This window comes from Seriola dumerili, unplaced genomic scaffold, assembly GCF_002260705.1.
Source record: "Seriola dumerili isolate Sdu_G_001 unplaced genomic scaffold, Sdu_1.0 BDQW01000044.1, whole genome shotgun sequence".
NCBI lineage: Eukaryota > Metazoa > Chordata > Actinopteri > Carangiformes > Carangidae > Seriola > Seriola dumerili.
This window is the reverse complement of record NW_019174299.1, coordinates 4,828,845-4,856,798: the sequence shown is the minus strand read 5'-3', so window position 1 is coordinate 4,856,798 and position 27,954 is coordinate 4,828,845. Positions and strand designations below refer to the sequence as shown.

At 41.0% G+C, this 27,954-nt stretch overlaps 1 protein-coding gene across 1 annotated transcript; it reads left to right on the top strand.

Moving 5' to 3' along the window:
- The first annotated feature begins 3,915 nt into the window (after window positions 1-3,915).
- plcd3 (phospholipase C delta 3) lies at window positions 3,916-27,850 on the top strand. The gene is made up of 15 exons (XM_022739438.1): window positions 3,916-4,098; window positions 12,813-12,980; window positions 18,411-18,639; window positions 19,966-20,095; window positions 20,691-20,916; window positions 22,724-22,925; window positions 23,053-23,197; window positions 23,480-23,632; window positions 23,777-23,929; window positions 24,025-24,175; window positions 24,334-24,450; window positions 24,728-24,906; window positions 25,683-25,818; window positions 26,133-26,282; window positions 26,373-27,850. The coding sequence occupies exons 1-15, from the start codon at window positions 4,008-4,010 to the stop codon at window positions 26,513-26,515; spliced, it is 2,373 nt and encodes a 790-aa protein (XP_022595159.1). The 5' UTR covers window positions 3,916-4,007; the 3' UTR covers window positions 26,516-27,850.
- Window positions 27,851-27,954: the final 104 nt, after the last annotated feature.

Genomic DNA, 27,954 nt, shown 5'->3' with positions numbered 1-27,954 from the left:
GATTATGGGACATGTTGTTTTGATTTCAGTGAAGCACTGGCGGAGACCTCTATTTAAAACTACAAAGTCCACAAATCTATCATAACTGACAGGCAATTTAACCAATCAAACGATAGAATCTTGAGCACGAGAAAGCCCACTCCTCTCTTTGTTGATTGGACAAGAGGACAACTTTGCTGTTGCTAAGCTTAAAGTTTTTTCTGATTGGACAGTTCAATAGTCAATCAAAAGTACGTAATCCACCCCAAGAAAGCAGTCCGGGGCATTTTTATGGAAGCTACTATGTCGAAATAAAGGGGTATGAGTAAAAGTTACGAAATACAAGTTAAATTAAATACTTTCGAATGACATTATATTGTATGTAAAACAATTAAGAATATTTTAAATATATGACCATAGAGTTTTTCTCTATTCGTTTACCACACAGCATGACGCCGAATTAATGCTACTGCGAAACCCCTTCCTGTATTTTAAGCAAAATGAACAAAACCTCCAACGGAAACTAGTCCGCCTCTAATTTTCATATGATAAAATAAGTAAATACAGTTCAATTTCAAAATGCAATTATTTTCCTGTTTAGCGACATAAAAACGCGTGGTGTTGGTGCCAATTGGATCATTAAATGTTTCGGTATGAATATTCTGTGTGTTGTGCGGAGTGATACGTCGAGGGGCAGGGGCTTGGGAGAACTCTGGAATCAGCGTAAACAAACGATAGTTATTGTGAAGCTGCCGCAGAGAGCACAGCTCCGAGCCCCTCGTTGTTAAGGGTGGGTCAGGCGATCTCACACTTGCTCAATAATCAAGTTGCCAGTGGACAGAGTGGTGTAGATCAGTTTTGAGTATTTCTTCGCAACCCATGCGCTGATATGCAGTGTTAGTTTTACACTGTTGTATCGTGTTAACAGCTAAGGATAAGATAGCTAGCTAACGTTAGCCAAATGTTAACGTTAGTTAGCAAGTGAGCGCTGTGGTGTCGCTCCAAAACTAAACACTTCATCATAAAGCATCCATAAAGTGTGAATTCATACGCACTATAACCAAAATAAACGTAACGCTTGGGCACGATATTTCACAGAGATAGCTTCTAGCCAGGACCAGTGAAACGAAAAACGCCATATAGCAGATAAAGCTATGCTAGCTAATGCTAACTAGCTTATGCCATGGTGTAGCGTGGAAAAAGTTAATAAACAATGAGCAGCAGGTTAATTTCTAACAAAATGTTTCCTCGTCCATTTGACAGTACAGCTACGGCGAACACGTAACAAACTAAATAATATCACAAGCTACAGAAATTGCTAACGTTAGCCTTCTGCTAACTAGGCCAGTGTGTATACTGGGTCGGCGTAATTGCTGGAGAGTAACGTTTCCCTTGAGTTCTCTATTACACAATTGCGATTAATTTTTACATTTGTATTACGACTTTCTCTCGGGGCGATATAGGCAACACCCTGTAAAAATACATAAAGACACTTAAAAACAGCTCTTGTTCGTATTAATCCGTGATGTGAAACCCTCGATTAACTATATCAGTTTCAGGAAGTAGACAGTCCCTGATCTTGCAAGGCAGCACTGAGGCTTTCCTTTAGTTTACTGCTAGTTACTAAGCTCTAGTTGGGTTTCACACGCCAAACTAACAATTTACTCAAACACTGTCCATTATTTTTTTCATAACTATTGACTATTTGTGTAAAATAAACTGCTGAACTAAATTATTGTTTGAAATATGACAGTCTTGTTATGGAATATAAATAGCTTAATATTGGTTTTGTATTGTTCTGTTCTATTGCACATTCTTAACATATACATATTGGGGATCTATTTGCACACAGTGTCTGTTCACTGTAAAGGAGTTAGTCAATACACTGACTTCATCCTTAACTTTGTATTCTTGACCATATCATGTACACACATACACTTTGTTCAGTTTTCACCTAGCTCTGTGTATCAGTTAATGGAAGAAATGTGTTGTTCAGTCTGTGACCTCTCACAGTAACTGGTCTCTCCTAACATCGCTTGTAAAGACTGGGAATCCAGAGGCTTCAAACAACACAGGCCTACTGTTTCTACTAATAGAAGCAGACAGAGTTTCTGCTCTGGCAAATAAGAAAGCTGAGCTGGGAGTCCTTTGAGGAAGAGGTGATATGTTCCAGTTAATATGAAACCTAATGACCATGGAGATTGAGAAATCATACTAAGGGTTCCCATATTCTCAAATCAAGGAAGGGTGCAGCTACAGAACCAAAGCTGCTCCTGCATAGATCACAGCTTGTGAGGATTAGCAGGCATGACTTAATCTCTCACCCTGTCTAACGTGGTTGTTGCTGCAATTGAGAAGAGATGAAAGATAGAAATTGTTATAGGCCTTCGCATGGCCTTAAAGTGTAAATTTAAGAATTGGCTGATATCCATCCAAACACAGGAGGGCTGTGCTTTTTAGATTTTCATGAAGACAGCATGTCCAAATTGTTCTTTTTTTTTTTTTCCAAGAATGTGACCAGTGAGAGGCTAACACTGGATCCACCAGCTACATTAAATGACTGAGTGAAAGAAACATATCACTTTAAGCACACTCCACCCACCCCACCAAACCTGTTTATTTGAGTGTGTGTGCATGCTCACAATCCCATGTGTGGATGGTTGTGGATCAAGGATGATCACATTTTATTCTCTCCCTGACAGGACCGCCCAGCTGAGCTCTGTCCCGCTCTGCTCTCTGTTATAACTCCATTACAAAGACTTAATTGAGTTTCCAGCCAGTGCTCTGGTACTGTGGGCACCTCTCCATCCAGTCACAAAAAAAAAAAAAAAAAAAAACGGGTCTAAGTTTCCTCTCTCACACAGCACATCAGCATTTAGATGCATTTGCACAGCATGCACATACATCCGGCCTTAGAAGATGAATTTGACGTTACAGAATTGATTGTTGTTGTTGAGATTTACGCAGTTACTTTAAACAACCAACGGGAGGCGCTGTGCTCCAATTCATCGACACGGTAGCAAAGGGTTTTTTTTCTGCCTTTGCTCTGTGACCAGTACTTTTTGAGAGAAAAGAAATGTATTCATTCTCACTTGTTTTTCATATTTTCTGTGAAACAGCCAATGGCCCAAGTATCCGCATGTGTTTGTAACCTCGCCTGGATGAAAAGACTTCAGCTGTTACATGCCACCCTGATGCAATGGCAGTCAGACAACTGGCAACTTATGACCTAGGAGTGGACATCAGTACTCATACAAACATAAGTCATGTTTTCAGTTGTCTTTTTTTTTTTTTTTACCTTAAAGGAGTTTGTGTCACATGGTGGGTGGTGTTAGTCGGGGAAATACTATCCTTCAAATGTTTTATATGCCACGCTTTTACCTTTATGAGCCCAAAATCTTACAGTGCACACGATTATTCTAATGAGGAGAATATGACTTGTGATTATTTATTCTTCTGTACTGAAACACCTTTCCCTTGGAGCTCTGGAGAAATAGAAGTGTCTACTGTATGTCTGCTCCACCGCATTTAAACTTTGAAGATTTCCATGCTGATGAAGAGCAAAGGCACAGGGATCCATAGAGCTCTATCAAAATAACCTAAATAATCTAATGCAGAAAAGAGAAAATCACGAGTCGTTTTACTGTGTGTTTTTAATAATCTGATCAACGCTGAACAACTCAGAGTTTAATGAGCTTTGAGGAAGTTTAATAAATGTGTCAGCATATATTAAGCAGGAGGACTTAATGTGATTCACCTCGCCTGTGTTCAACTAGGAGGTGGGGGTGCGTAAAGTGTGCGCCTTGTTTGGAGTCATATTACGCACGAGCATGGAGCGCCGCGCCGGGGAGGGACTTTTTACATGTGGAAAAGGAATAACTGTCGGGGTCTTTTTGGGGCAGCACAAAATCCGAGTTTGCGTGAAGACACCTGCACCCTCCGAACTTCGCACTGTCGACCCCGATTCAACGCGGCAAGCTTTGAGTAGCCCGCATTCATTTTCGCTGGAGTTTCCGTAAGTTGCAATAATGTTAGGCAGCGGCAAGTCACCGGCCACCAGTCCCAGGGAGCAGAGCAGGAAAGTGGCCGAGAAGACGACGGACTCCATCAGGAGGCTCGGTAAGGAAGCCTGCGAACTTTTATGCGCAAGTTGAGCGAACAACCTCCACCAGCCCGAGAAACACAGTCAGATTAATATAAAGACGTTCGGTGAATGTGTATCTGTGGCGTTTCTCTCCTGTGGTATTTGCCTCAGGGTTCACTTGACGTTCTTGATATGAACTTATCTGAGTTCACAAGGGCTTAGTCAAACTTTGTAATCTTTGTTATATCACCACACCATAGGTCCATAGTGTTTTTAATATTCACATAAAAAAACAGCATGGAGTTAAAGTGATACCTCTTAGTAGTGATAAAAAAAAGGCTTTTATCATGACATTTTTGTATTTTGTGTAATCAGGACCCTGGATATAACATTTGTGTAAGTATTGTTCGAATTTTGCATTTTCCTTTTCTTACTGTAAAGACTCAGTTGCTTATCTGATGGATATTGTTTGTATGATTTAAAACTGAGAGTTGTATTTATTGTCTGGCTGGTGCTTGTGACCAAGTTACCTCATTTTACCCTAACTTCAAAGATTAAGTCATGGAGTGTATTTCTAGAGAAAACACTGTAAGACAGATGTCCAGCAGCTTTCATTTAAACTGACATGAGTTTGCTCTTAATCATCAGAAAATGACAGCTCACACACTGACACACCAAACGGAGTTCTGTGTGTGTGTGTGTGTGTGTGTGTGTGTGTGTGTGTGTGTGTGTTTGTGTGTGTGTGTGTGTGTGGGTGTGCAAGAAGTGATCATGTGTTTATGAAAAGCCTAGCAGTTCATTGGGTCGCTGGTGTGATTCAGGCCCCATTCCCACCCCATGCAGCCTACTCCCTGTCAGTCCTACACTGCCCCTTCACACAAGCCCTCTTAAGCAACAGTCACACCTTGCCCCAAAATAGACACCTGCTGAGCAGAGACACAGCACCTGTCAGAATCTCTGAAAAGACTCTGGATCACTGTTGATGCTGTGGATGTCATTTGACCCATTTGTACCAAACAACTGTAAAATGTGTACGCAGCGAGTAATTTAGTATTAAATTCAGGTATTTTTCTCATGCTCTTCAGCCTTATATTATGTTAAGTAATCAGCATGACATAAAAAAAAATTGAAAAAAGCTTTTTAAACAAATATACTAACTCCCGAAATGTTCTAATAAATAATCACTTTACTTAAACAACTTTAATATATCTGTTGCCTATTTCTTTTCTGTAACAGGTTATCAGTGTTCAGTTTGGCCTTCAGGTAAAATTCCTGCTTCAAACATTTAATTCAGGAGAGCTGAACTCCTGCTCTGTAATGCTTTTACAGCAGTGTGTGTATGTGTGCTGGGATCCAGACTCCGGCTTTGACACAGCAGATTATGCCAAAACTCTGACACTATGCAGACACTTGTTTAAGCATTACTGTTGCTAGAGTTATGAAACTGTATCTCTCTGCCTGAAAATGTAACGCGCAACTGTCAATGCTATATTTGAGCATCCTGCTAATACTGAATAATGAAGCCAGTGAGGTCACCACCCCACCCCTGACCCTTTACTGCCATGTGTCGTTATAAATCAGTGGAGTGGCCTTCAACCCACCGTGTCTCAGCCGTGTTTTTTAATCCCACATCAGATGGAAAACAGCACATAGTTCTGCCACATAGAAAAGAAAAGCGTGAGTTCAGGGATTTGGTGTCATGTGGTGTCACAGGACTAGTCCCACTTATTTCTTTAAATATTTCTCACTTACTTTAAGCCTTTTTCTCAGAGATGAATGTGGCCTGTGAGTCTGAGATTTGTTAGTTTTCAGATAATCCATGTCGGAATCAGAAAGGTGCACATTGATAATTATAGTCGCCACAGACCTCCCCGGGGGGGGGGGGGGGGGGGGGGGGGGGGGGGGGGGGGGGTTGTGGATTTGATTTCAGAGAGAGTCCGAGGCTGTCGGCAGTGCTGTTAACTCTGGAGCTCTGTGACAGTGGGACACAGCAGTTGGTTTCTTGTTAAAACAAACAGCTAGACTGTGTATGCTTTGGATTTAAGCAAACAACACCCATGACTTGTTTCTGTGGGTTTGGACTGGAGCTAGTGTAGGAGTCCACAGATTGCACCTATAGGATGAGTGTATTTGCTTTGGGAAACAGTCAACATCAGCTGTTTTTGCTAAAATGTATGAATGAATGCCTGCGGTCTTTATTGAATACAAATGTGTACATCCCACACGTGCTTACAAGACACCACAAATTCACATAAAACCAGATCCAGAATCCTGCATGTGCATTTTCAAACAACACAAAGAGCCAAAAATAGAGACAACCAAATTAACACATTAACACAACCATTTACACACGGTTACATACAATGGATTTTTATATGCTCTGTGTCTGTGATTGGTAACAGATCTTTTTAGCAGCACTAACCCTCCTAAATCCCAAATGAGTGTATCTAAATGTCCGATTGGAGTTGTATTACAAATTGTTAATAAGCTCTGTGGGATCTCTTGAGCCCAAACATAAGTAATTAACATCACTATGTTCTCTAGCACACTGTGCATTTCTTTCTCTGACTCACTAGTTGGTGAATATGTCTAATTTCCTTTTGAGTAATTACATTGTGCATTGTACATTACAGTGATTTATTGTTATTTCTGCATTTGTCACCTTTATGAAATGTGTAGACCTAGTTTGTTGCAAAGTGACTTTTCTACATATCTGGTTTTGACAAGAAAAGAAAAATTTAAAAGAATATTAGATTTGTAGTCCTTCATGTGTACAACTAAAATTCATGAATAACTAACACAACATGCACCGTATGATTACAATTCTTTAGAAAACTGCCTCTTCCCCTACTTTTCTGACTTTTACCTAGCAAAATGTAACGCATCAAAATCAAAGAAGCATTCCTGTTTTTGAACATCTGTACACCAGAATATTTAAATCATCGTAGTTTGAACAGTTCAAAAGAAAAGAGGTTTGCTCAGTTTGCAGTTTGCTCTTTTACCAAACCTAACAACTCACACAATCTGGTTTCCTGCTGAATATTTTTGAATCTGCCAACCTCAGGAGCCAGAGGAGGAATCTCAGCAACTAAATATGTTTGGCTTCCAAATAAGATAAGTCAGATGCAACTTATAATTCAGGGTCATACATTTGTTTAATATGTATTTATGTCTTTTATTTAGGTGAAATTATAGAAGTTAAATGTTCAATTTATAACTATCTCATTAACAATGGTAATTATTTCACAATCCAGATATTAAAGTTGTGATAGCTGTGTTCTCATTGTGTTTATGGGCTCCTCTCTGTGTGGTCATATCTTGTTAATTAATGAGCAAATAAATGATGCATCATTTATTATGAAAGACAAAGAGAGTGAATGACTGAGAGCTGCTTATTTCCAAGTGAATACAAAGAGGCTGCATGGCTTTCATGTTCAGCTCTGCGCTGTCCCCAAAAAAAAATCTGTAATTGGCTCTAATTCTGCATTTCAAAATAACACTCAGTGTGCTTCTAATCCTTTTTCTGTGGCATCTGTTCTCAGATCAGCCGATGCCGCTGAGAGTCACAACTCCAAATTACCTTCAACACAGTGGGCCTTGTATTAAGAGATGCAGACTGGACTGCCCTACTTGCCGTCTCCTGGGGACAGCTGTGCTACAGAATTGAGAAACTTTAATTGGCCCATCTACCATTTCATATTAACGACACCTTAACTTGTCTATCTTTATGCAAGTGTATGATCTCGCCAGCTCGCTCTTGTGACAGTTGTTATCCTGAGAGAAACGTGAACCGTGACCCGGGAGGAGCTGGTATGTGTGAGCCTGAGTGAAGAGGACTCATGCAGGCACAATCTATTACTGACCAGCTGATATGGTTATTTTCTTTTTGATCTTCCTCTTGTCTTGGAGGCTCCTCCGCTGCTCACATGTGTTGATAATACCCTTGGAGAAATATGCCTTATGGGTTTCATTAGAGTGTTTATTGTTTTCTCACTGCCGATCCAGCAGAGGCCCCTTTTTCCTTCTTGTTTTGAGTCAGTTGTTCACACATGGAGCTGTTTGTTATTTAACAGTTTTGCAGTTCTTCAGCCATGCTAGTGAGATGCTTTAGAAACGGCAATGTCGGTCTGTTGGTCGGTTCACCACTTTTGTCCAGTCTGAAATGGCTCAGTAACAATGAGATGTATTTCCAGTAAGATTTTGCACATACATTCATGGTCGCCAGAAGATGAGTCCTACTTTCCGGTAGCACAATCACCAGGTCAAACCTTTCTCTCTTGTGAAATATCTCAACATTGACTGGATGGATTGGCACCAAATTTTGCACAGACCTATAGTTTCCCAGATGATCAATTGTACTGACTGTTGGGATTTCCTGACTTTATGGTCATGACATTGTTACACATATATACATACATACATAGGCTATATACAAACATACATACCTGTCCAGCACTTTGGTTTATGACCAACTTATACCTGCAAAACATTCCCATCAGCCTCAGCTGTACTTTCTTTGTACAGCTAGCAAATGTTACAATGCTAACACGCTAAGATTGTGGACATGGTAAACATTATATCCACTTAACATCCACATAGTAGCTTTGCCATTGTGAGCATGTTTGAATGCTAATGTTAGCATTTAGCTCAAACCACTGCTGTGCAAAGTCATAGAGCTGCTAGAGTGGTTTACTTTTCATTTAGCACCATCATTAAATCAAACTTTTAATTTGTCTGGTAGGTTAGTTTAGGACCAAATACCTTCAAAACTAATGACATTTTCATCAGCCTCAGCTGTACTTTGTGTTTAGTGCTACTTAGCAAATGTTAGCATGCTAACTCACTAAACTCAGATGGTAAATTATAAACATTTTAACTGCTAAACATCAAGATGTAAGCATTATTAGCGTGTTAGCATGTTGACATTAGCATTTAACTCAAAGTATCTCTCTGCCTAGGTACAGCCTCACAGATCTGCTAGCATGGCTGTAGGCTCTTGGTTTAACTTTCTTCCCTCTCTAACATTGCTAATTCTGCTGCTTCTCTATTTTTCCCTCTGTGCTGTGTTGCAATGTTTGCATTAGAATACATCAGCATGGTTGCTAGCTAGTTGGCATGCAGGGCTTTGACCATGTGATGAAGTGGATGTCAACCAGATTTTCTGCAGGAGACGATGAAAAGAAAACAGGGTGCAGCGCTCAAGCTTGAAGAATCATGCCCGTCCCTTCATTTACACACTTATGAAGAGGCTTTCACGAGCATGCAGTGTATCAAAATGTGAATGTGCTTCTGTTTAAATGAACTGTGGTAAACTGTGGATTTGCCCATGCTTGCAGACTTGTTCTCTCTTGCTCTGTCCCGGTTAGATTTTGAAACGATGCAGGTAGGAGAGCAAGAATGTGGTCGAGGCTGGAGAGTCAATGATAAAGTGGAGCAGTGGGTTGAGTCAGAGGCAGTTAAGGCTTTTTGGGCAGCATAGCATGGCCAATGACCTGCAGTTAATCAGGTCCTTGTGCTCTGCGTGTGGGAATGCCTTGCATGTGGTAACAGCTAGGGAAAACATGGTTGTTATGGATGGAGGGCTGGAAGGGGGATTTCTTTGTGTTCGATCCTAATGGGGAGAAAGTCTCAGCTGCACCCAGTTTCTGGTTGGGGGTGGGGGTGGGGTGGGAGGATGGGGGGTGGGAACAGTGTCTGTAGTACTGTAGCTTTGGGGGCCCTCTAAGGAACTCTGTCAGCCATTTGGCACTGACAGTATGTGGACTGAACTAGGGGAAAAATAAAGAAAGTACTCCAACAGTGTCTGAATAATTTGACAAGACTAAGAGTTTGTTTGTACTTCTCCTTGGAAAGATAAAGTGATAACAGCTACGTGAGAGGACCCATTTATCCCAGCAAAGGAAGCCATTACATCCCGTTTTGTTTTGATGTTTCCTGTTTCCAGCTGATTGACAAGCACCTGTGCTGGCTTGTGGGCTGTGCCTATATATAATAGATAAATATTCATGCAGTAAACTTCTACCCCAGTGCTGTGTCCATTATTATGTTCGGTGTCAGATCCAGCTGTAACATAACGATGGGAGCTCGTTCCAATTACGACTGGCTCAAACACCACACATAATAATGGACACAGCGCCAAGGTAGAAGTTTACTGCATGAATAGTAATTGAAGTAGATGAATAAATGAATGAAAAGCAACTATCAAGCGCCCCAAAGGTGCTGCTGCAGCAGGGTGGCAAAGAGAGAGAAAACTGAACAAAGGGCTCACCCCACAAGCCAACACAGGTGCTTTGTTGGCCCAGCACATTAACCTCTGGTTGCTGTTATACATGCGATGGAGAAACACCAAAGGATTATGGATGTAACCAACTAGAGATCGCAAAGAAGATCTAACATACACCTCGACATACTGAAGTGCCCACAGCGAAGCCAGGGCATCTTTCTCGGGCGCTGTAGGTTCTCTGGGACTTTTTTGTTTTCAGTATAACTTTCACATATATGCCCTTCCTGCCACATTCCCTGCACCACTCTGTGACAAATAGCTCTGTGTCCTTTATTGATACTTGTACTGTAAAACTGTGGTCGCATTATTCTGTCATAAGCTTCAAAGCAGTTTGCTGTAACACAGATTTGTAGTTTTTAATACTTACTCGTGACATTATTTTAGCAGTACATTTTGTGACACATTTTACACCATCATGCAAAACGTGAATTTGCATTATTCAAAACCTTCGCACCAGTTTTGAGCCTGAATGTTTGAATGTTTTCATACTCATTATTTTATAATTATGTGTACCTGTCCCTGATCAATCTTGGCAGGAGACCATTGTTATATTGTCAGCCACTCTCCACTAATTTGCTGAAAACTCCTGCTGGCTGTCACATAAATGCAAAAATGACCAAAAATACAAAACAAGTTGAAGATGTAGCAGTAAATTCATTGAAATAATTACATAAGAAAAAGCTTGTTCATTAAGATAGTAATAAAATATCCAGTAATTAATCACTTAAGTTGCTGGACATGGGCATTGTTCACAGTTTTATTGTTTTTTTCATTTTATTACCAACTGATTAATAAATTGTTCCAGAAAATAATTGCCTGATTAATTGATAATGAAAATCGTAGTTTCAGCCTGAAGAAGTCCAAACCTCTACAAAAAATATTTCTGTAATATTCAGAAAAAGTTGAGCGAGTTTTAGATCATTGCATGTTTGCCTCTGGTTTGTACACTGATGTAGGTTTGCCCTCGTAACGTCTGTACATGCAGAAATGTCCACTCGACAGTATTGGATTGTACCGTGAGCCCTCTGTGGATCTGTCATGTTTGAACCATTAGAGCTGGAGTCAGAGAAACGGCTGTGTAAACTTTCTACAGTCCAAAGTCAGCAGTAGCTTTACACTAGAGCCGCGACTAACGATTTTGTTCATTGTCGATTAATCTGTCGATTATTTTCACCATTAATCAAGTAAGTTTCGTCGATAAAATGTCAGAGAAGTGTAAAAAAAAAAAAACATGATTTCCCAGATGCCAACGGGACATTTGGACTGTTGGTTTTCTCCAATCAACCGTCCAAAACCCAAAAATATTCAGTACAATGATATAAAAAACCCTCAGGATTGTGAAGCTGAACTCAGCTGAATGTAGTTCATGGCTTTGTACTTGTAAATTCAAAAGAATTTCTTGCGCAAACATGTGGCTTTGTGATCATAAAACCTTTCTTTCTCTTCTTCTTTTTTACCAGATATAACTCATGCAGCAAACAGTGCATTGTTACTTGTTTTCATCTCTGTGTTGCAGTGAATCCAAACACCTCAGCTTCAACTTACTCTCAATTTAAACCTGTATTATGTATTCACCATGTCTATACATCCCTTAAACTTACGCCTTCATCTTTTATTTTCCCCCATAACACCCCTCGATCCTTTCAGTGCTCACAACAAACGATGATGCATGCCTCCGTTCTGAGGGTCTGCGTTTTTCTAAGAAACTGTGCTTGAGTAATTTTTGATTCAATTTCCATTGATTGGAACAGTTAGGAAGAACTAGCAGGAACAATACAGCCAGAAAAACACTTTCCATACTGCAACTAGTTTAACAGCCTCCTTTTCTGCTGCCTGCTGGCCTGCTCCTGCCCCAAGAGAGACATAAATCTACAAATTATCATTACTGAGTTACGTCTCAGTGTGAACTTACAGTCATTTTTCTGAAGTCTAGACTGGAAGAAAACACACTTTGTTAAGTCACTTTTCAAGACGGTCCCTGACAGCTTAATGCCGCACACTTTGTCTAAATCACTGGTCATTTTCTCCAAGGTTTGTATATAAAACACAAATTCAGGTTTAGGGTATAAGCAGAAAGGTGTTGACTATATATGTGAGGTCAGCCAGCAAGGTTTGTTTTCAGGGAAATGTTGCTGTTGAATGAGAGTTAGTCAGGGAAAAACAATCTTGAAGTTTGGTGAAGTGGTATTTTAATAAGCAGATGTATCACACCTTGGTCTCTGATGTTAACCTGACTCACAGGATCAAATAAATCTTGTAATTTTGTATGTGTTTTTCTGTAATATCGACATCATTGTCACAAGATAGTCAGGAAAGATGGGCAGTTATGACCTTCTGATGAACCTCATTACAAAGTCAAACTGAACTCCGTGATGATGTAGTGACACGTTGTGAAACTGAATAACACTTTATTTTTACATTAAAAAAACTTCCCATTTTGTGTCATTGTGTGTGCTCATTCACCAGGGCTCCTGGACAACGAGGACATACGCACGATGATGCAGGGCTGCAACATGGTGAAAGTTCGCTCCCCGAGGTGGCAGAAGAGCCGAAACCTGCGGCTGCTGGAGGACGGACTCACCGTGTGGTGCGAGTCCACCAAGAGCTCCCGCAAAGCCAAAGCCCAGCAGACGTGTGAGTGTGATTGAAACTTGGCTTTAAGGTCGTGGAGGTGCGGTAAACAGAGCTCAGATTGTGTGTGGCCTGGTTTGAGGAGACTCAGGAGGGAGGGTTTTAAGGAAAAGAGGCAAAGGACCAAAAGGGAGTTAGTTATGAGAAGTGAGGTGGTTTACTGAGCAGCGAAAGTGAGAGCATTCATGCATTGCAATTACTCTTCTGTGATGAAAAGAGAGGAAACTTAAGCAACATCAGATATGGAGAAAAAGATCTTTGCCTGGAGGGAAACACATCTAAGGACAGGCAGGCCTTGCAGTCCAGTCCACTACATACCAGGATGTGAGTCAGTGCAACCATTCAGCCTGTTTATTGTTTAGAGTTGTTGAGCTGTTTTATCTTGGCTCTACTTCATATACTTTCATCAACGTTAAAGGGTTTGCTTGTTTCCTTGGTGAGCGAAGAGAATAATCGTGGGTTCGCAGCCTGACTGACTACTGATCGTGTCTGATTTATGTACGATTTCAAAACAAACATATACGTAGACTTGTGAAGGGACAGAGACAATATGCTGGCTCACTTCTGCTGTGCTGAGGTGACATGTAACGTATGATTCAGAAGGTGAAGTTGGTATGAGCTCAGTAATGACATCAGTTCCCACAGTGTACAGAGAGTGAACTGTGGAAGATATCCTGTCTTATTTTTTTTTCTAATCTTTTTCTAAGCTCTTTTTGTATACATGATTTACAAATCTGGTCAAAGATGAATTAGAAGGCACGAAATACATCAAATGGTCAGGTCACCCAAATTTGCACAAAAATATTCCTACTTAGCCCTGGTGGTGTGAAGCCATAGCAAATAGTTTCAGCTTTATTTGCCAAGTTTTTGAAATCTCAGCTGCTGAGACTTTTTCCACCACCCTGGTTTCAGTGGAGCTGAATGGGATTTTGTTAGTGGTGCTTAAAGCACAAAATTACATCTGAAAAACCATATAATGCTGTGCCTTCACAGAAAAGATTTTCAGGTGACTTGTATCCAAAGTGGTAATCAAAAAATCCCGCACACTGTCTAGCTTGCAGCAAACAATTTATTGCCACGTTTCTGTCCTAGACCTTCATCAGGCAAATGGCTTTTTTGATTGCCACTTTGGATCCTCATCCTGTTCCTACGCACCTGCCTAACAAAACAGAAAGTTTTCTCCCACTTGGAATAATCCACAGACCTCACTGTCAGTGGGAAATTTAGATTCATTAATAATTTGGCTGAACTGACGCTCATTTTTTGGGGTGAATGAGGGGCATGTAGGAGAACGCGTGAAAACGTTGTTGGTGTAGGAGGAAGCACATCGATGCCTATTCCTTAGCAGTGACAAGAATTTCTTTTTCCTCCTGTTTAAATTTCTACACGGGAAGAAAAAGGGGAAACAATGCAAAACAAGGAGAGTTTAATGGTTTCCATCAGAAAACAGAAACAAAAATTAGGAAGAAACCAACACAGGTTTTAAATGCAGTTTGCTTCACTAGTGCTCGGGCTTACAGTCGGCTGAAAGTGCACAGTGAAAATGTTTTCCCATTCACTTGTGCATCTATAACTTAGATGACTTTTCCTTAGGTTTCCAGTGGGCAAAAAGAAATTGAGACTAAAAATTGCATTTTCACACCATTTTGTACTGTTACCTTTTCCAAGAAGAAAAGTGAAACAAATATGTTCACTGTTGAAGTAATCCTTCGCAGTTTCGTAAGGGATCGCACTGTGCACCATACAAAATAACACTGGATTTGAACTAGATTTTCTCATCCTCGCAGGAGATCTTTGACAATGTAACAGGCTATTTACCAATAGTTCTTTGGACAGCTCACTCTCTCAGTGGGTGTAGCCACTAACCAGATCTCATTCCTCTCTCAGAATAATTTTCTCTGACACTAAACGTCTTTCAGTCTTTTTGAGCTCATCATCTGTGACAACTTTAATTCTTAGCTGTTGGACAGATTTTCTCCCTGGTTCATTTCTGCAGCCAAGATGACGAGACGCTATGAACTTGTTGTCAGTCATTTTATTTAACACCAGCCTTCAGACACACCTTCAGGTTACACTGGGCTCATGAAACACTTTTAGGGCTGTAGGCCTATGAGCAGAAACTACAAACACTTGCTAGCCTAGCAACATTAAGGCTGAAAACAAAGCTTAATGGCATGACCATAGTTACACTTGTACTCTCTCTGTTCAAAAAGAATATGTGATGTAATGAACATCGTCCCGTCCTCAAATATTAGACAACCTTTATTTTTTCATTCCTTATTTGTTATTGTGCATGTTTCTTATATTCTGTCCGATTCATTATCCCCCCTCTCTCTCAGCATAGTTTTTTCCATTCATTCATTAGGCCCTTAGACTAAGTCTGATAATGGTAAACCCTGTATTAATACAATGTGAAACACAAGATTAGTTTTCCTAGATTAAAATGACAAGCTGTTTAAATGCTGTTTTGTGAGAGTAATTGGTGATGTTATATTTCCCCCTCTGGAGTATTTAAGGCATCAGGCATGAGGCTAATAATTAAAGTGTAAATGCACATTTGTTCTCAGTGAGGAAGTCGTGGTGACAGAAGAACTTGATTTACATTGTATGTCCTTTCAGGACTCACGCATTATTCATGTCTAACTGCACCAATTGATTTAAACTTTACGTCCTGTTCCAGCTGTGGTGGGAAGTTGCATCCAGGTGTAGGACACATATCTTGTTAGTGCTCACTGTTACAGCCTCTCAGAGTTACACCAGTGGCCTAAATTACAGGGAAACAAATGTCAGGAAGAGCAAATAAAACAGGAAGACAGCCTACAATGATATACATGCTGAGAAGATGGTGGTTTAAGAGGAACAAATAAGCTCTTGTAACCTCAGCCGAGGCTTTTCACTGCCTCATATTTTCCTTATTTAAACAAAGAGATTAAAAGATTTATTTAATCTTACATTTACATTGCATTTCAAATGTTTCCAGCTAAATCTTGTTTTGTAATGTCGATTTAGTGAAAGGGGGTTAAAGGTGGAAACGTGTCAGCAGGCGATCAGTCTCCCTAATGCTAACCCCCGCTAGCCTTAACGGAGCGGGCGGGTGGGTCGGTGGGCAAGTTTTGTGGGTCAGTGGGTGGTGAAGGCTGTCTTGATTGTGCTGCAGCCGTGCCAGAAATAGACAGAGTGGTCGAGTTGCAGCGTGTAACACTTCTTACAATGATGACAACAAGCTGTGAGAGCACAGGGTCATGATTTTTGCAGACAGGGACTGATAATGCCACATGGGCAGGCTGCTGAGTATATATGTGTGTGTGTGTGTGTGTGTGTGTGTGTGTGTGTGTGTGTGTGTGTGTGTGTGTGTGTGTGTGTGTGTGTGTGTGACAGCCCTGGGTGGAGTCTTGGCTCGGTTCCTCTTTTCCAAGCTCTTCTCCAGGTCCAGTGTGATCTGACACCTGCAGTTCAGTGTCTCATGCTCAGAGATACTTGGCATCGAGTACGGCACTTAGCATTTCTGCTGTTCCTCTCTACCCATGGACACACATACATGTTACTTTTGTCGTGGCTCTGGGATAGAAAACAAAAGGAGGAATGTGGAGTAATTTTGAAGAGGTGGACAGCAGAGGCTTTTACGACCTCCAGCAAAAGAATGAGGCTATTGTCAGAGCAGACGTTGCTTATTGCCTGACAGAGTGATCGCCACACTGCAGGCATCCCAGAGCAGAAACAGACGAGCTCCTGTGCACAACAAACTTGTTGTGTCAGGATCAGTTAGGAGCCAGTGTGTGTGTGTGTGTGTGTGTGTGTGTGTGTGTGTGTTTGGCTGTCGCTTCTGGGCAGCAAGTGTTGCCCGGACTCACAGCTCTGCAAATATGAGATAAACAGATCACACAGTTGTATTTCACACCCCTTTTTGGACTCTGACTCCTCAGACAAAATCAGACCCACACAAAACCTCCCATTAGAGGATGTATATATATTTGCATGGTGGTGCCCAGTCCTTTCAAAGAATGATTCTCCTTTAGCAGACACAGGAAGGCTGAAAACTGTTCAGTAACCGACAGGGAAGTCAAACTCTGAACCACTGCTGGATGGATTAATGTGCTACAGACATTCATGGTCCTAAGAGGATGAATCCTCTTGAGTTTTAATCCAGCACCATCATCATCAGATGAAAATTGAAATCTTTACCTTTGGTTTACGGCTGAAACTAAGAATTGTTTCATCAGCGCTTAATCAACAAAAACAATTATTGTTTTGATTACTCTTTCATTAATCATTTAATCTATGAAGCATCAAAACATAGTGAAAATCCATCACATCTTCCTGGAGATATCTTTAAATAGCTTTTCTCCGGACAACAGCCCAAAACGAAATAAATAAATGAATTACTGTCATGTATCATAAATAAACAAAATTAAGTCGCCGCATTTGAGAAGCTGGAACCAGCAAATATTAGTTTGTTTTTTTTTTTGTTTGAAGAATTAGCGAAACAAGTAATCAATGCTCAAAAGAGTTCATTTTCTTTCCGTCAACTTATAGATTGATTGACTAAAAGTTGCAACTCTGTTTCGGTTTATGAATAAATACCTGCAAAACGTTAAATGTTGTAAATGTTAGCATGCTAATATACACAACTTTATATGTGCTTAACCTGTAGCCAGATGCTCCCATTTTTTGTTCAGAAGCCTGAAAATAATGTACCGAAAAAATAAAAGGTTACACTTCTTCAGCGCTTCAGATTATAGTCACAACCCAGGTCTCCTTTGAAAGGTAACTCTTTAAATTTTACAACCAAAAAATCTGAATGAGTATAAGAGATACTGGACCAAGTTACAGAAGCAGAAACAAAGTTTAGTTTTTGGCATTTTTGGGATAATAAAGCCTGCAGTACTAGTACCATATATGTGCCAAACACTTTAATGTAGAGGGGTGGGGTCTGTGATATAGGCATCCTAAAATACTTTGCACAAACAGAATCAGGAGACCTAGAGCTTTCAAACAATATATAATATGTCCTGTTATGACTGAAGCCAAGAACACAAGAGGAAAGGACCCAAATGCAGACACAAAGGCAGGATGAGGCAGTGAAGTTGCTTTTTATGAAAAAATAACAGGCTTAATGGCTGATGGGATGACAGGCACAAACAGAAGGTCCAGCTTTCACTTGCTGGTCAGTTTGTGCGCTGTTAAAGTCATAAAGCTGCAGGTTAAATTTATCCTGTTGAGAACCCTGTTCAGTGGATAGTTCAACTATATGGCGTGTTATATTTTACAATCACATTGCTATGACGCTGTCCTTGGTGGGATTTATGATTCCCTAAAAAACACCTCACATTTGACCTTTAGCCGCTCTGCCTCCATGAGCTGTTGTCCAGCCAAAGCCCAACAACACAAGAACGTTTTTAGCCATAACTCTCTTCTTCTCTTTTCCTCTCCCAGTCGCAGTGACAGAGGTGGAGTGTGTGCGCGAAGGCTGCCAGTCCGAGGCGCTGAGGCGGCTGTCCGGGTCTGTGCCGGATAACCGGTGCTTCACAGTGGTCTTCAGGGGAGCCAGGAAGAGCCTGGACCTGATGTGCCCCTGTGAGGTTGAAGCCCAGCGCTGGGTGCGAGGGCTCCGCACGTTAAAGGAGCGAGTGGCCAACATGACTCAGAAGGAGAAACTGGACCAATATCCTGCCCAATTCCCAATATGTTAAAATAACTATAGTGAATAAATATAGCGTAGCTGAGGCAGCATTGCTATGTCGACTGACTCCGCTGTCACATGTGCCGTCCCACGTCCACAGCATAGCTAAGGTGATCAGTAATGACTTGATAAAAATGCTCTCTCTAAATATAGCAGGACTATCACTGTTAATTACAATCCCTCATAGCCAGAGGATAATATGTGTAGTGTAGGTATCAAGCAGAGTATAACATAAAGATAATCCCTCCTCCTCTCTTTACTTCTGAAACATTTTAGCTTTGTGAACATATAAATCATCAGGGACATTATCTTGTCAAATGCAGTCATGTCATCTTGTTTATAATGTTTCATTCTGTAGACTGTCAGTAGCTTAGGTGATGTTTATCTTGCACATTTTAAAGTGTGACGGTGTGGGCTCTCTGTGTTGCACAGTGGAGTAAAATTAGTCTGTTGTTGCTATTGACTCTTTCACACAGTGACATTATATTATATCCATTTGGCAGATGCTTTTGTCTAAAGGGATAATTGCATTCTACCTGCACAGAAACAAGAGGTGTTATTAAAAGTGTGAATGCATCTCTCTGAACAAACAAACAACTTATCATTTGATTCATTTCAAGAGATTTTGAGGCAACAGTTTTAACTCTTGGCTTTTGGAGCTATCAGATCACAGTGTTAAACAACGTTGGCATCGACAGACGGTGGATTATGCCTTTCACTATATGGGGCCAAACATCTGCATTTTGATTTGTTTATAGTTTAGTGCAAAGTGAAACTGTCCATGTGTGAAATTTTTGAACCTGAATTATGGAAAGCACCTGATTTAAAAGAGTACTCCACCGTTTAAGCATGGCACTCCTTTAACTATTTTTTTTTTTTTTTAAAAAAGGATCAAAACTGAGGCAGTAGAATCAGAGATAATGCCTACATTACCCACAATGCAACTTTTATTCACGTGTGCAGTAGTACTCCCCAGCAACTGTAAACAGACTGATGTGTAAAAGTTGTCCTTTAAATGTCACTTTTCTTTCTGCTTGCACACATTAGGGTAAATGTTTATTAGTACACCCCTTAGTCACAGGTACAGAGTCAAAGATTTGACTGGCACATAACGTACGATCATACGATAAATGAAATGCCACAATACGACAGAGCAAAGAGTGTGTGATGTCTCTCCTAGACGACAACACACACATACGGATGCATAATCCCACTATGTGTAAGATCTGTGTGCATCGCTGCACTTCATGAAGCCAAAAACTAAAGTCTGAAGTCTTAGTCTGGTTTTTATTCCTTAACTCTCTGCACTTGGATCCGAGGCTACCTGAGGCGAGCGGATCAGAACCAAGACGGCAAGATGAGCTACGATGAAGTCAAACGGCTGCTGCAGATGATCAACATTGACCTGAGTGAGCAGTATGCCCGCTGTTTATTCAAGGTCAGGGTCGTGTTAGTTTGTAGTGCCTGTACAACATCAGTGCAATTTGTCATTCATATGAGCTGAATTCTGAACGAGCGTGCGAGTGTCAGAAGACAGAGAGGAGAAGCACAGAGATGTAGAGCTGGTCACACTTCTGCTTAGTTAGGGTGGTATCACTGTCGCTCCACTGACACTCTGGAGTCTGTGTTCAATTACCAAGCCAGCGGCAAGCCGCCACCCCCCCACCCCCTCTTCCTTCATCTTTATCCCCTCCTTCTTATCTTCCCCACAACAAATCAAGAGCCAGTTATTTCTTTATTGTGGGGGATTACCGCCTGCTATGTCCCCCAGCTCTCTATTACAGCTGAATAGTTGTTTTTTATGCTCCTTCCCGATGCAATTTCCAAATACTGACCCTCCTTAGAGAGCCATATTTTTTTAATGTAAGTGTGCACAGATGGATTGAATTATTATGGAGATGCTTTCCCCGCAGGGAATATGAAACACTCCCAAAACAAAAACAGACTGTGTTTGATATGTGTCTATCTTTCTCTCTGTGTGTTCGATTTGTTGTTAGACTTTCTTTAACTCATCACTCTCCTCTGTGTCCCAGAGGTGTGACCGATCCGGCGATGGCCGTCTAGATCATATAGAGATAGAGGAGTTCTGCAGGGAGCTGCTGCGACGGCCCGAGCTGGATGCCGTGTTCAGGCACTATTCGAGTAATGGTTGTGTGCTCTCCACTGCTGAGCTGCGCGACTTCCTGGGAGACCAAGGCGAGGACGCCTCGCTGAATCATGCTCAGAGCCTCATACACACCTATGAGCTCAATGACTGGGGTAGGTCCTGTAAACAGTCATTAAAGGACTGGAAGGAAGAACCCACAACATTTTAATATAAACACTGAATGTCCCTCTAGCTGCCGTCTGCCGACTGACGAAATAGTGATTTAGCTTAACCCCATGAAAGCTTTTATCAGATAGATAGATAGATAGATAGATAGATAGATAGATAGATAGATAGATAGATAGATAGATAGATAGATACTTTATTTTCTCCCAGGGGAAATTCATGATTAACAGAATATATTTATATTTATATACATGTATTTTTATGCGATTTATGAAAAAAAAGACATAAAAGATATCTCTCTCTCAAATTAAATCGAAGGCAACTGGACTTGTATTTGGCTGTGGAAGACGTTTCGCCTCTTATCCAAGCGGCTTCATCAGTTGAAGATGGTAGTTGATGGTAGTTTTAGTTGAACTGATGAAGCCGCTTGGATAAGAGGCGAAACGTCTTCCACAGCCAAATACAAGTCCAGTTGCCTTCGATTTAATTTGAGAGAGAGATAACAATGACCTGGACGAATGAGAACATTCACAGACAGACATAAAAGATGAACTATGATCACTGAGACAAAAGGCCAAAAAGGTTTTATATATTTCTTCAACCTACAGTAAATAATAACAAACAAATCTGCAGTCAGCAGGTTAATGACTGTTGAGATAATGCTAAATGCGAAACTACTACCAAAAGTCGTAATGTCAATAATGTTCCTAGGTCATACCAGACCAAGTAATCAAAATAAAGGAAGGCTGTAGCAAAGCCAAATAGTGCATTGATTTGAGCAATGGTGCATTACGAGTTCAACTGTAAACTGTTAGTGGAAGACTATATTATTTGTTTTCTCATATTTTGCATAATCACACTTTAAGGAAGAGGTTGTTATAACTAAATGAGTGGAAGATTTGATGACTGTCCGGTCGAGTAAGAGAGAATCTTTGAATTTGATTTGAATATAAAAACAAGAAATGCATAATTTTCTTAAATTAAGAAAATAATATAAAAGTACATATCTGGAAAACATAACTATTATAAATTGTAAAAAATAGAATAAAGGAGCTAGTGTGTGCAATGATTTCAGCACTGGTAGACTGCCAAGTGAAGTGCAGTACAGAAACAACAACCACAACAATGAGACAAACAGCTTAGAATTAATTATGTCAAAATAAATAATAAACATGACTTTGTTTGTTCCTAAGCTCAATTCCTGTGAGAAAAGGAAGCTGCGATTTAGTATAAACCTTCTCATGGCTTAGATTGTCAACCATCGACCCTTGTCCTGTTTTATGTTGTTTAAACCCTTTAATTAAATGAGGCCTTCTATTTACCTTGGCTGTTGGATGTCGGAGCTGGGAATGATGTCACACCCAAGTTGAATGCTTTCCAGTAAAACAAACCGGAAGCTTGCTATTGTTGTTGCTTCCTTATTGTTCATATAGTTAACAATACCAGTTGACACAGGATTTTCCTCATATAAGCACCATAACAGCATGTCCACAAATAGAAGTTGGACAGATCTCTGTGTACGACTGATTTAATGAGACACAAATAAGACAGAAGTTCAGACAAACTACATTACTACAGCTGCCATTTTTGTTGAGCAGCCATCTTGGATTATGAGTTAGGTGTAGGTGTCAGAAATCCGACTTCAGGGGGCGTACCGGTTGAAATTTCTGACCATGAATTGAGAAATTCCGACTGACCGGTTCAAGTGGAACGCACCAAAACTCTTTCCGGTTTTGCTGGTAAACCTGCTAAAAGATGAGCGACCTGACGGAAACACTTTGCCATTTATTGCAGCTCAGACGAACCTGTTCATGACCCAGAATGGTTTCACCATGTACATGCTGTCGCTGGAGAACGATGTGTTTAACCCCGACCACGCCAGAGTCTATCAAGACATGAGCCGCCCCCTGGCTCACTACTTCATCTCCTCGTCGCACAACACCTACCTTACCAAGGACCAAGTCACCAGCGCCAGCAGCACAGAGCCGTACATCAGGTACTTTGACACTGACCCATCAAACACCATCAAACAGCTCTTCATGTTCTTCATTAATCCTTCCAGAAACCTACTCGCAAAGATCGTCCTGTGGCGTGATGTTAAGTTTGTGTCTGTCGTCTGTCAGGGCTCTGAATAATGGCTGTCGCTGTGTGGAGCTGGACTGCTGGGATGGAGATAAAGGTGAACCTGTCATCTACCACGGCCACACTCTCACCTCCAAAGTGCCCTTTAAGGAAGTAATTGAAACCATCGCCCAGTACGCCTTCAAGGTAAGAGAAACTTGATTTGTTATCTTTTTCTGGTGTAAATCCTCAGCTATGACTGAGTGTGCACGCTGCTCCTCCTTAACCATAAAGAAATGAGTGACAAGTCAGTCAGCATCTGGCCTTGCACTTCTTATGGTTGCATACTTGGCTCTGACGCAACCCTGTGGTCTTTTGGTTTTGACATACATATAGTATTACACTGTTAGGTCCTGCTTTGCTATTATGTGATCTAATTGCATTTTAATGGTTTGGCATAAGAAGTTTTCCTGTGTTTCCTCCCTGCAGGCCTCCCCATACCCTCTAATTCTATCCTTGGAGAACCACTGTTCTGTGGAGCAGCAGGCTGTGATGGCCAGACACCTCCGCACCATCCTCGGCAGCAAATTGCTCACAAAGCCCCTTGGTGACAGCCCGCTGAAAGATCTGCCATCTCCCGAGGTACAAAACACACACACACACACACACACACACACACACACACACACACACACACACACACACACATAGCTGGATCCTTTTTCAAAGACCTCTGGCTGTCTGGTTTTCTAATTAAGTAATTTGTTCCAATAACCTTCGCTGCAGGACCTGAAGGGGCGTATTCTGGTAAAAGGGAAGAAGCAGATTCCTCACCTTGGCCAGCTGGGCAAGACAGGCAGCTGTGCCAGCTTCTCCTCTAGCTCTGAAGACGAACTAGCGAGCAGCAATAAGAACACACCCAAGAAGGATCCAGCAAAGGTCAGTTCATGAAGACCCGTCATTAAGCCTGGGAAGCCGAATGTTTTGTAGATAATCCACCAATTGCCTTGTATGTTTGCATTTGCCCTCTCCAGGTATCTTGTAAACTGAGCCCTGAGCTGTCAGCTCTGGTGGTGTACTGCAGGAGCGTCCCCTTCCGTGGCTTTGAAAATGCTTCTGAAAAACCACCAAATGAAATGTCCTCCTTCTCTGAAAGTGAAGCCCTCAGGCTCATCAAAGACTCGGGTACAACGGTGCAAATAGTTGCATCTCGACATTACATAGAGAGAGTCGAAAAAGATTTTATGACATTGCTTTGCTGCAGCTGATTCTACAGAAAATATAATAACCCTCCAGTGTATCACGGTATGTGTTTTTTTTTTCTTCTCTTTTTTCATTTGCAGGAAAGTTTTTTGTAAGACACAACAGCAGGCAGCTGAGCCGGATCTACCCCTCCGGTCAGCGCCTCCAATCATCCAACTATGATCCTCAGGAAATGTGGAACGGTGGCTGCCAGATGGGTTAGTACTCCAGCCTAGAAGCTACGATGCTTTTCTGATGGCAGCAAATGACGTCAATTCGTTTGAAAAACATTGCGCGGTCAGTAGGAGCCAAGGAACTCTTATACTGACTTTCATTTCTACAAAGTGCTGCCACATCAAAGCACGTTGATGTCACTGGCCACTGATTCATTGACTGTAATTCAATGCTCACTGATGCTGAAATGCGGTCCGTTAGCACGTTTGCGATTGGGCTTTGCCGTGTTACCGATTCCGTTCTCCTCTTTGTGCTGTGCAGTCGCTCTGAACTTCCAGACACCAGGGGAGCAGATGGACCTGAACCAGGGTCGCTTCCTTCCCAACGGTCGCTGTGGATACGTCCTCAAACCCAGCTTCCTGTGCAGCAACACGTGCAACTTTAACCCAGAGATCACGGGAGGAGGCCCCGGGCACATCCCCACCAAACTGACTATAAGAGTGAGTGGTAACCTATTCAGTAACAGTTGGCCGTTTTACACTGCCTGTTCAAGGTGGGAATGTATAAAAAGGTATGAACACAGAATGGGGGGGTGTTGTTGTTCCACCTTTAAACTGCGAGCGGAGGAAGTCATAGAGCTGGATCAACATCTGTATAAAAGTGAGAGCCGGCTTTGCTTGACAGACATCAACGCTGTTGTGTCACACGTCACGCCCTTAATTGTGGAACGCCATCATGCTATCTAAAATCACACACAAAATCACAGCATAATGAAGGGTCTTCATAACGGCAGTATAGCAGGATCTCTGTTAAAAAGAGGCTAATGATCAAGAGCCACTGTTTTATTGGTACTTAATGATAATTTGATATAATGTGGGAGTTTGTTTTTGTCTGACACAGAACACAGTTTTAGGCTTTTTGATGTATTACCATGTAATTTTGAAATGCTTTGTTTTCCTGGATCCAAATCTTCACACACTGTATGTTTACAATCTTGTCATCTTGTTTAACCACAGTCTAATTTCAGTATTTCTGTCCACATCTATTGCATGTCTCTCCATCCTAGAGGAGGGGTCTCTCCTCTGTTATCAGCTTTTTTTTTCCCCCATTAAAGGTTTTTTTTTCTCTCCGCAAGGGTTTAAAATCATCCAATCTTATATACTGTAAAGCCCTTTGCAAATTTGGTTTGTACAAATAAAATGAACAATATAATTTTGATACATTTCCAACCAGAGTTTGATGCGCAAAAACTGACTGATTGCATTTTACTCGACAGATAATATCCGCACAGCAGCTGCCAAAAATCAACACAGAAAAGGCGAGCTCCATTGTGGATCCACAAGTGTGGGTGGAAATTCATGGGGTGGCTATCGATAATACACGAGACAAAACACACCGCATTGACAACAACGGTAATTTAGGGATTTCATGAAAGTAAAAACCTTATATTATTACTTGTAGAGATGTTTTAAGCTTATGATTAATTATTTCTGTAGAATAATGTAATGCTGCAATGTTTTTTATTCATTATAGTCTTTTTTTTTTCTTAGCCCGTGAAGGCAGGAGGTAACACATAATATCCATCAGCTTCTTTGTGCCTGATTCTGTGCAGCGCAGATCTTTGACATATTTTTGTAGGAGCTTTTCCTGTCCAGCGCCATGATTAGTTTGTTTGAAAGGTACAGTACTGGATGATCTATTTACAGCTCTTGTGCGCCCTCTACAGGTTTTAACCCACGGTGGGAATGCACTCTAAGCTTCCAGCTGCAGGTCCCTGATCTGGCCCTGGTGCGGTTCGTAGTGGAGGACCATGACCACACGGCCAAAAATGACTTTGTGGGGCAGTTCACTTTACCGTTTACAAGCCTTCGCACAGGTGCTCATAAAAATCTGCTGTACGTATTATAAGACATCCAGCACTGCTGCACGCTCTGTGTAATGTGTGTGCTGTATTCTCTTTTCTCAGGTTATCGACATGTTCACTTATTAAAGGCAGATGGTTCCAGTCTGTCCCCCGCCACGCTCTTTATCCATGTCAAAGTGAGCCGCAAAGGAGTTCCCATCAAAACTGTGTCCGAGCGTATGGCCATCGCCAAAGGCATGGCATGACGTTCATCTGAAGCAGATAGGAAGCTGCATATTCTGACAACAAAGGGCTTTGGAAAAAGAGCTCTGACTGTGAGGACAGACAGACTGATGCTGCTGCTGCCAGCCGGTCTCCCGGTCCAGACCTCAAGTGGTCCAATTTACACTGAGCCACTTCCCAATGCAGGAAGAAAGATGTTGTTTATCAGAGATGAAGAGGCATGCCGGCTCTCAGCAAATGAATCGCCTCGAGCTGGATAATGAATCCATGAAACACTGTGGGAGTATCTGGTCTTATCAGTGCTTATTGCTCTGGAAACAGGGCACTGAGGACTGTGCTTCATGAAACACACTGATATGGGACTCTTTACAAAAAAGAATTTAAATATTGTTAACTCTCATACAGGACGGTGTCCCATTTAAGTTGCTTAAAAGATGCATTTCATCGTCATCATGTATTTTTAATTCTAGAAACTTTTTAACATTTGAATTTGGCTTTAACTTATAGAATGAGGATAGTTTAATAAAAGTAGCTCTTACTTAACGGAGGCTTTGATAAGTGCTCTTAGAAGGAATCTAAGCATGACTAGCTGTGATTAAAAAATGATAAATATTGTTTTACAAATTAATGTTTCAGTGCTAACTGTGATGTAATACAGATGTAACACTGTGCCAGTGATTGCCACAGGTTGTATTGTGAAGGTTGAACAAATGTTCTAATAGTTAGTCTTACTTGATTCTCCAGATACTCTTGGCACTTTTAATTTCTCTCAGGAGACAAATGACAATATACAGTATTTACACTTACCAACTAACGAATGAACTTGAAATATAAATTGTATTAACTTGCAGATTTATGTATGTTTACTTATGCTCTTAAACATTTTAATTGTTGTATTTGCTTCAGCGATATTTCACACACAATCATGTGTTTAGTCAAATTGTGTTTGACTTCTGAAGATATTTGCATGTTGCCTCTTTTCTATTGACCACTGTGCATTATTACTTTTTTTGTTGCCAATTCTTGTCTTTACTTTCTGATCTTGTAAACTGTTGTTAAACACTAATTGCTACAATCAAAGACAACCAGCAAATTACTGCAGGCTACAGTGAGTTGTTAAATGCGACGAGGCTCCCTGATGATAAAGCGGTTCAGTAATGAAGGGTGCTGCACGTGGATTACTGTAATAGCAGTATATAAGATCAGGATGGGTTTCAAGGTTTCAGTAATAACTCTAGTGTGTACCAAATGGTGAGTGAAGTACAACTTTGCAGTGTTAAAGTTTGTGGCCTACGTCATGTGAAAGGCAGTTGTATACAAGAGAAAATACTGTTTTCATAAAAGCACTAATTACACATCACTGTGTGAGACCTTTTGTTATTGTTTTTGCAAATGCTATAAACATAGAGAGAGATAGTGTGTGTGTGTGTGTGTGTGTATGTGTGTGTGTGTGTGTGTGTGT

Bases quoted from the DNA above. Each gene is read 5' to 3' on its own strand.
- plcd3 (XM_022739438.1), top strand. From the start codon at position 4,008: ATGTTAGGCAGCGGCAAGTCACCGGCCACCAGTCCCAGGGAGCAGAGC. The intron at 24,176-24,333 runs GTACAACGGTGC...TTTCATTTGCAG, and splicing joins CAGGCTCATCAAAGACTCGG to GAAAGTTTTTTGTAAGACAC. The intron at 24,907-25,682 runs GTGAGTGGTAAC...TTTACTCGACAG, and splicing joins CCACCAAACTGACTATAAGA to ATAATATCCGCACAGCAGCT.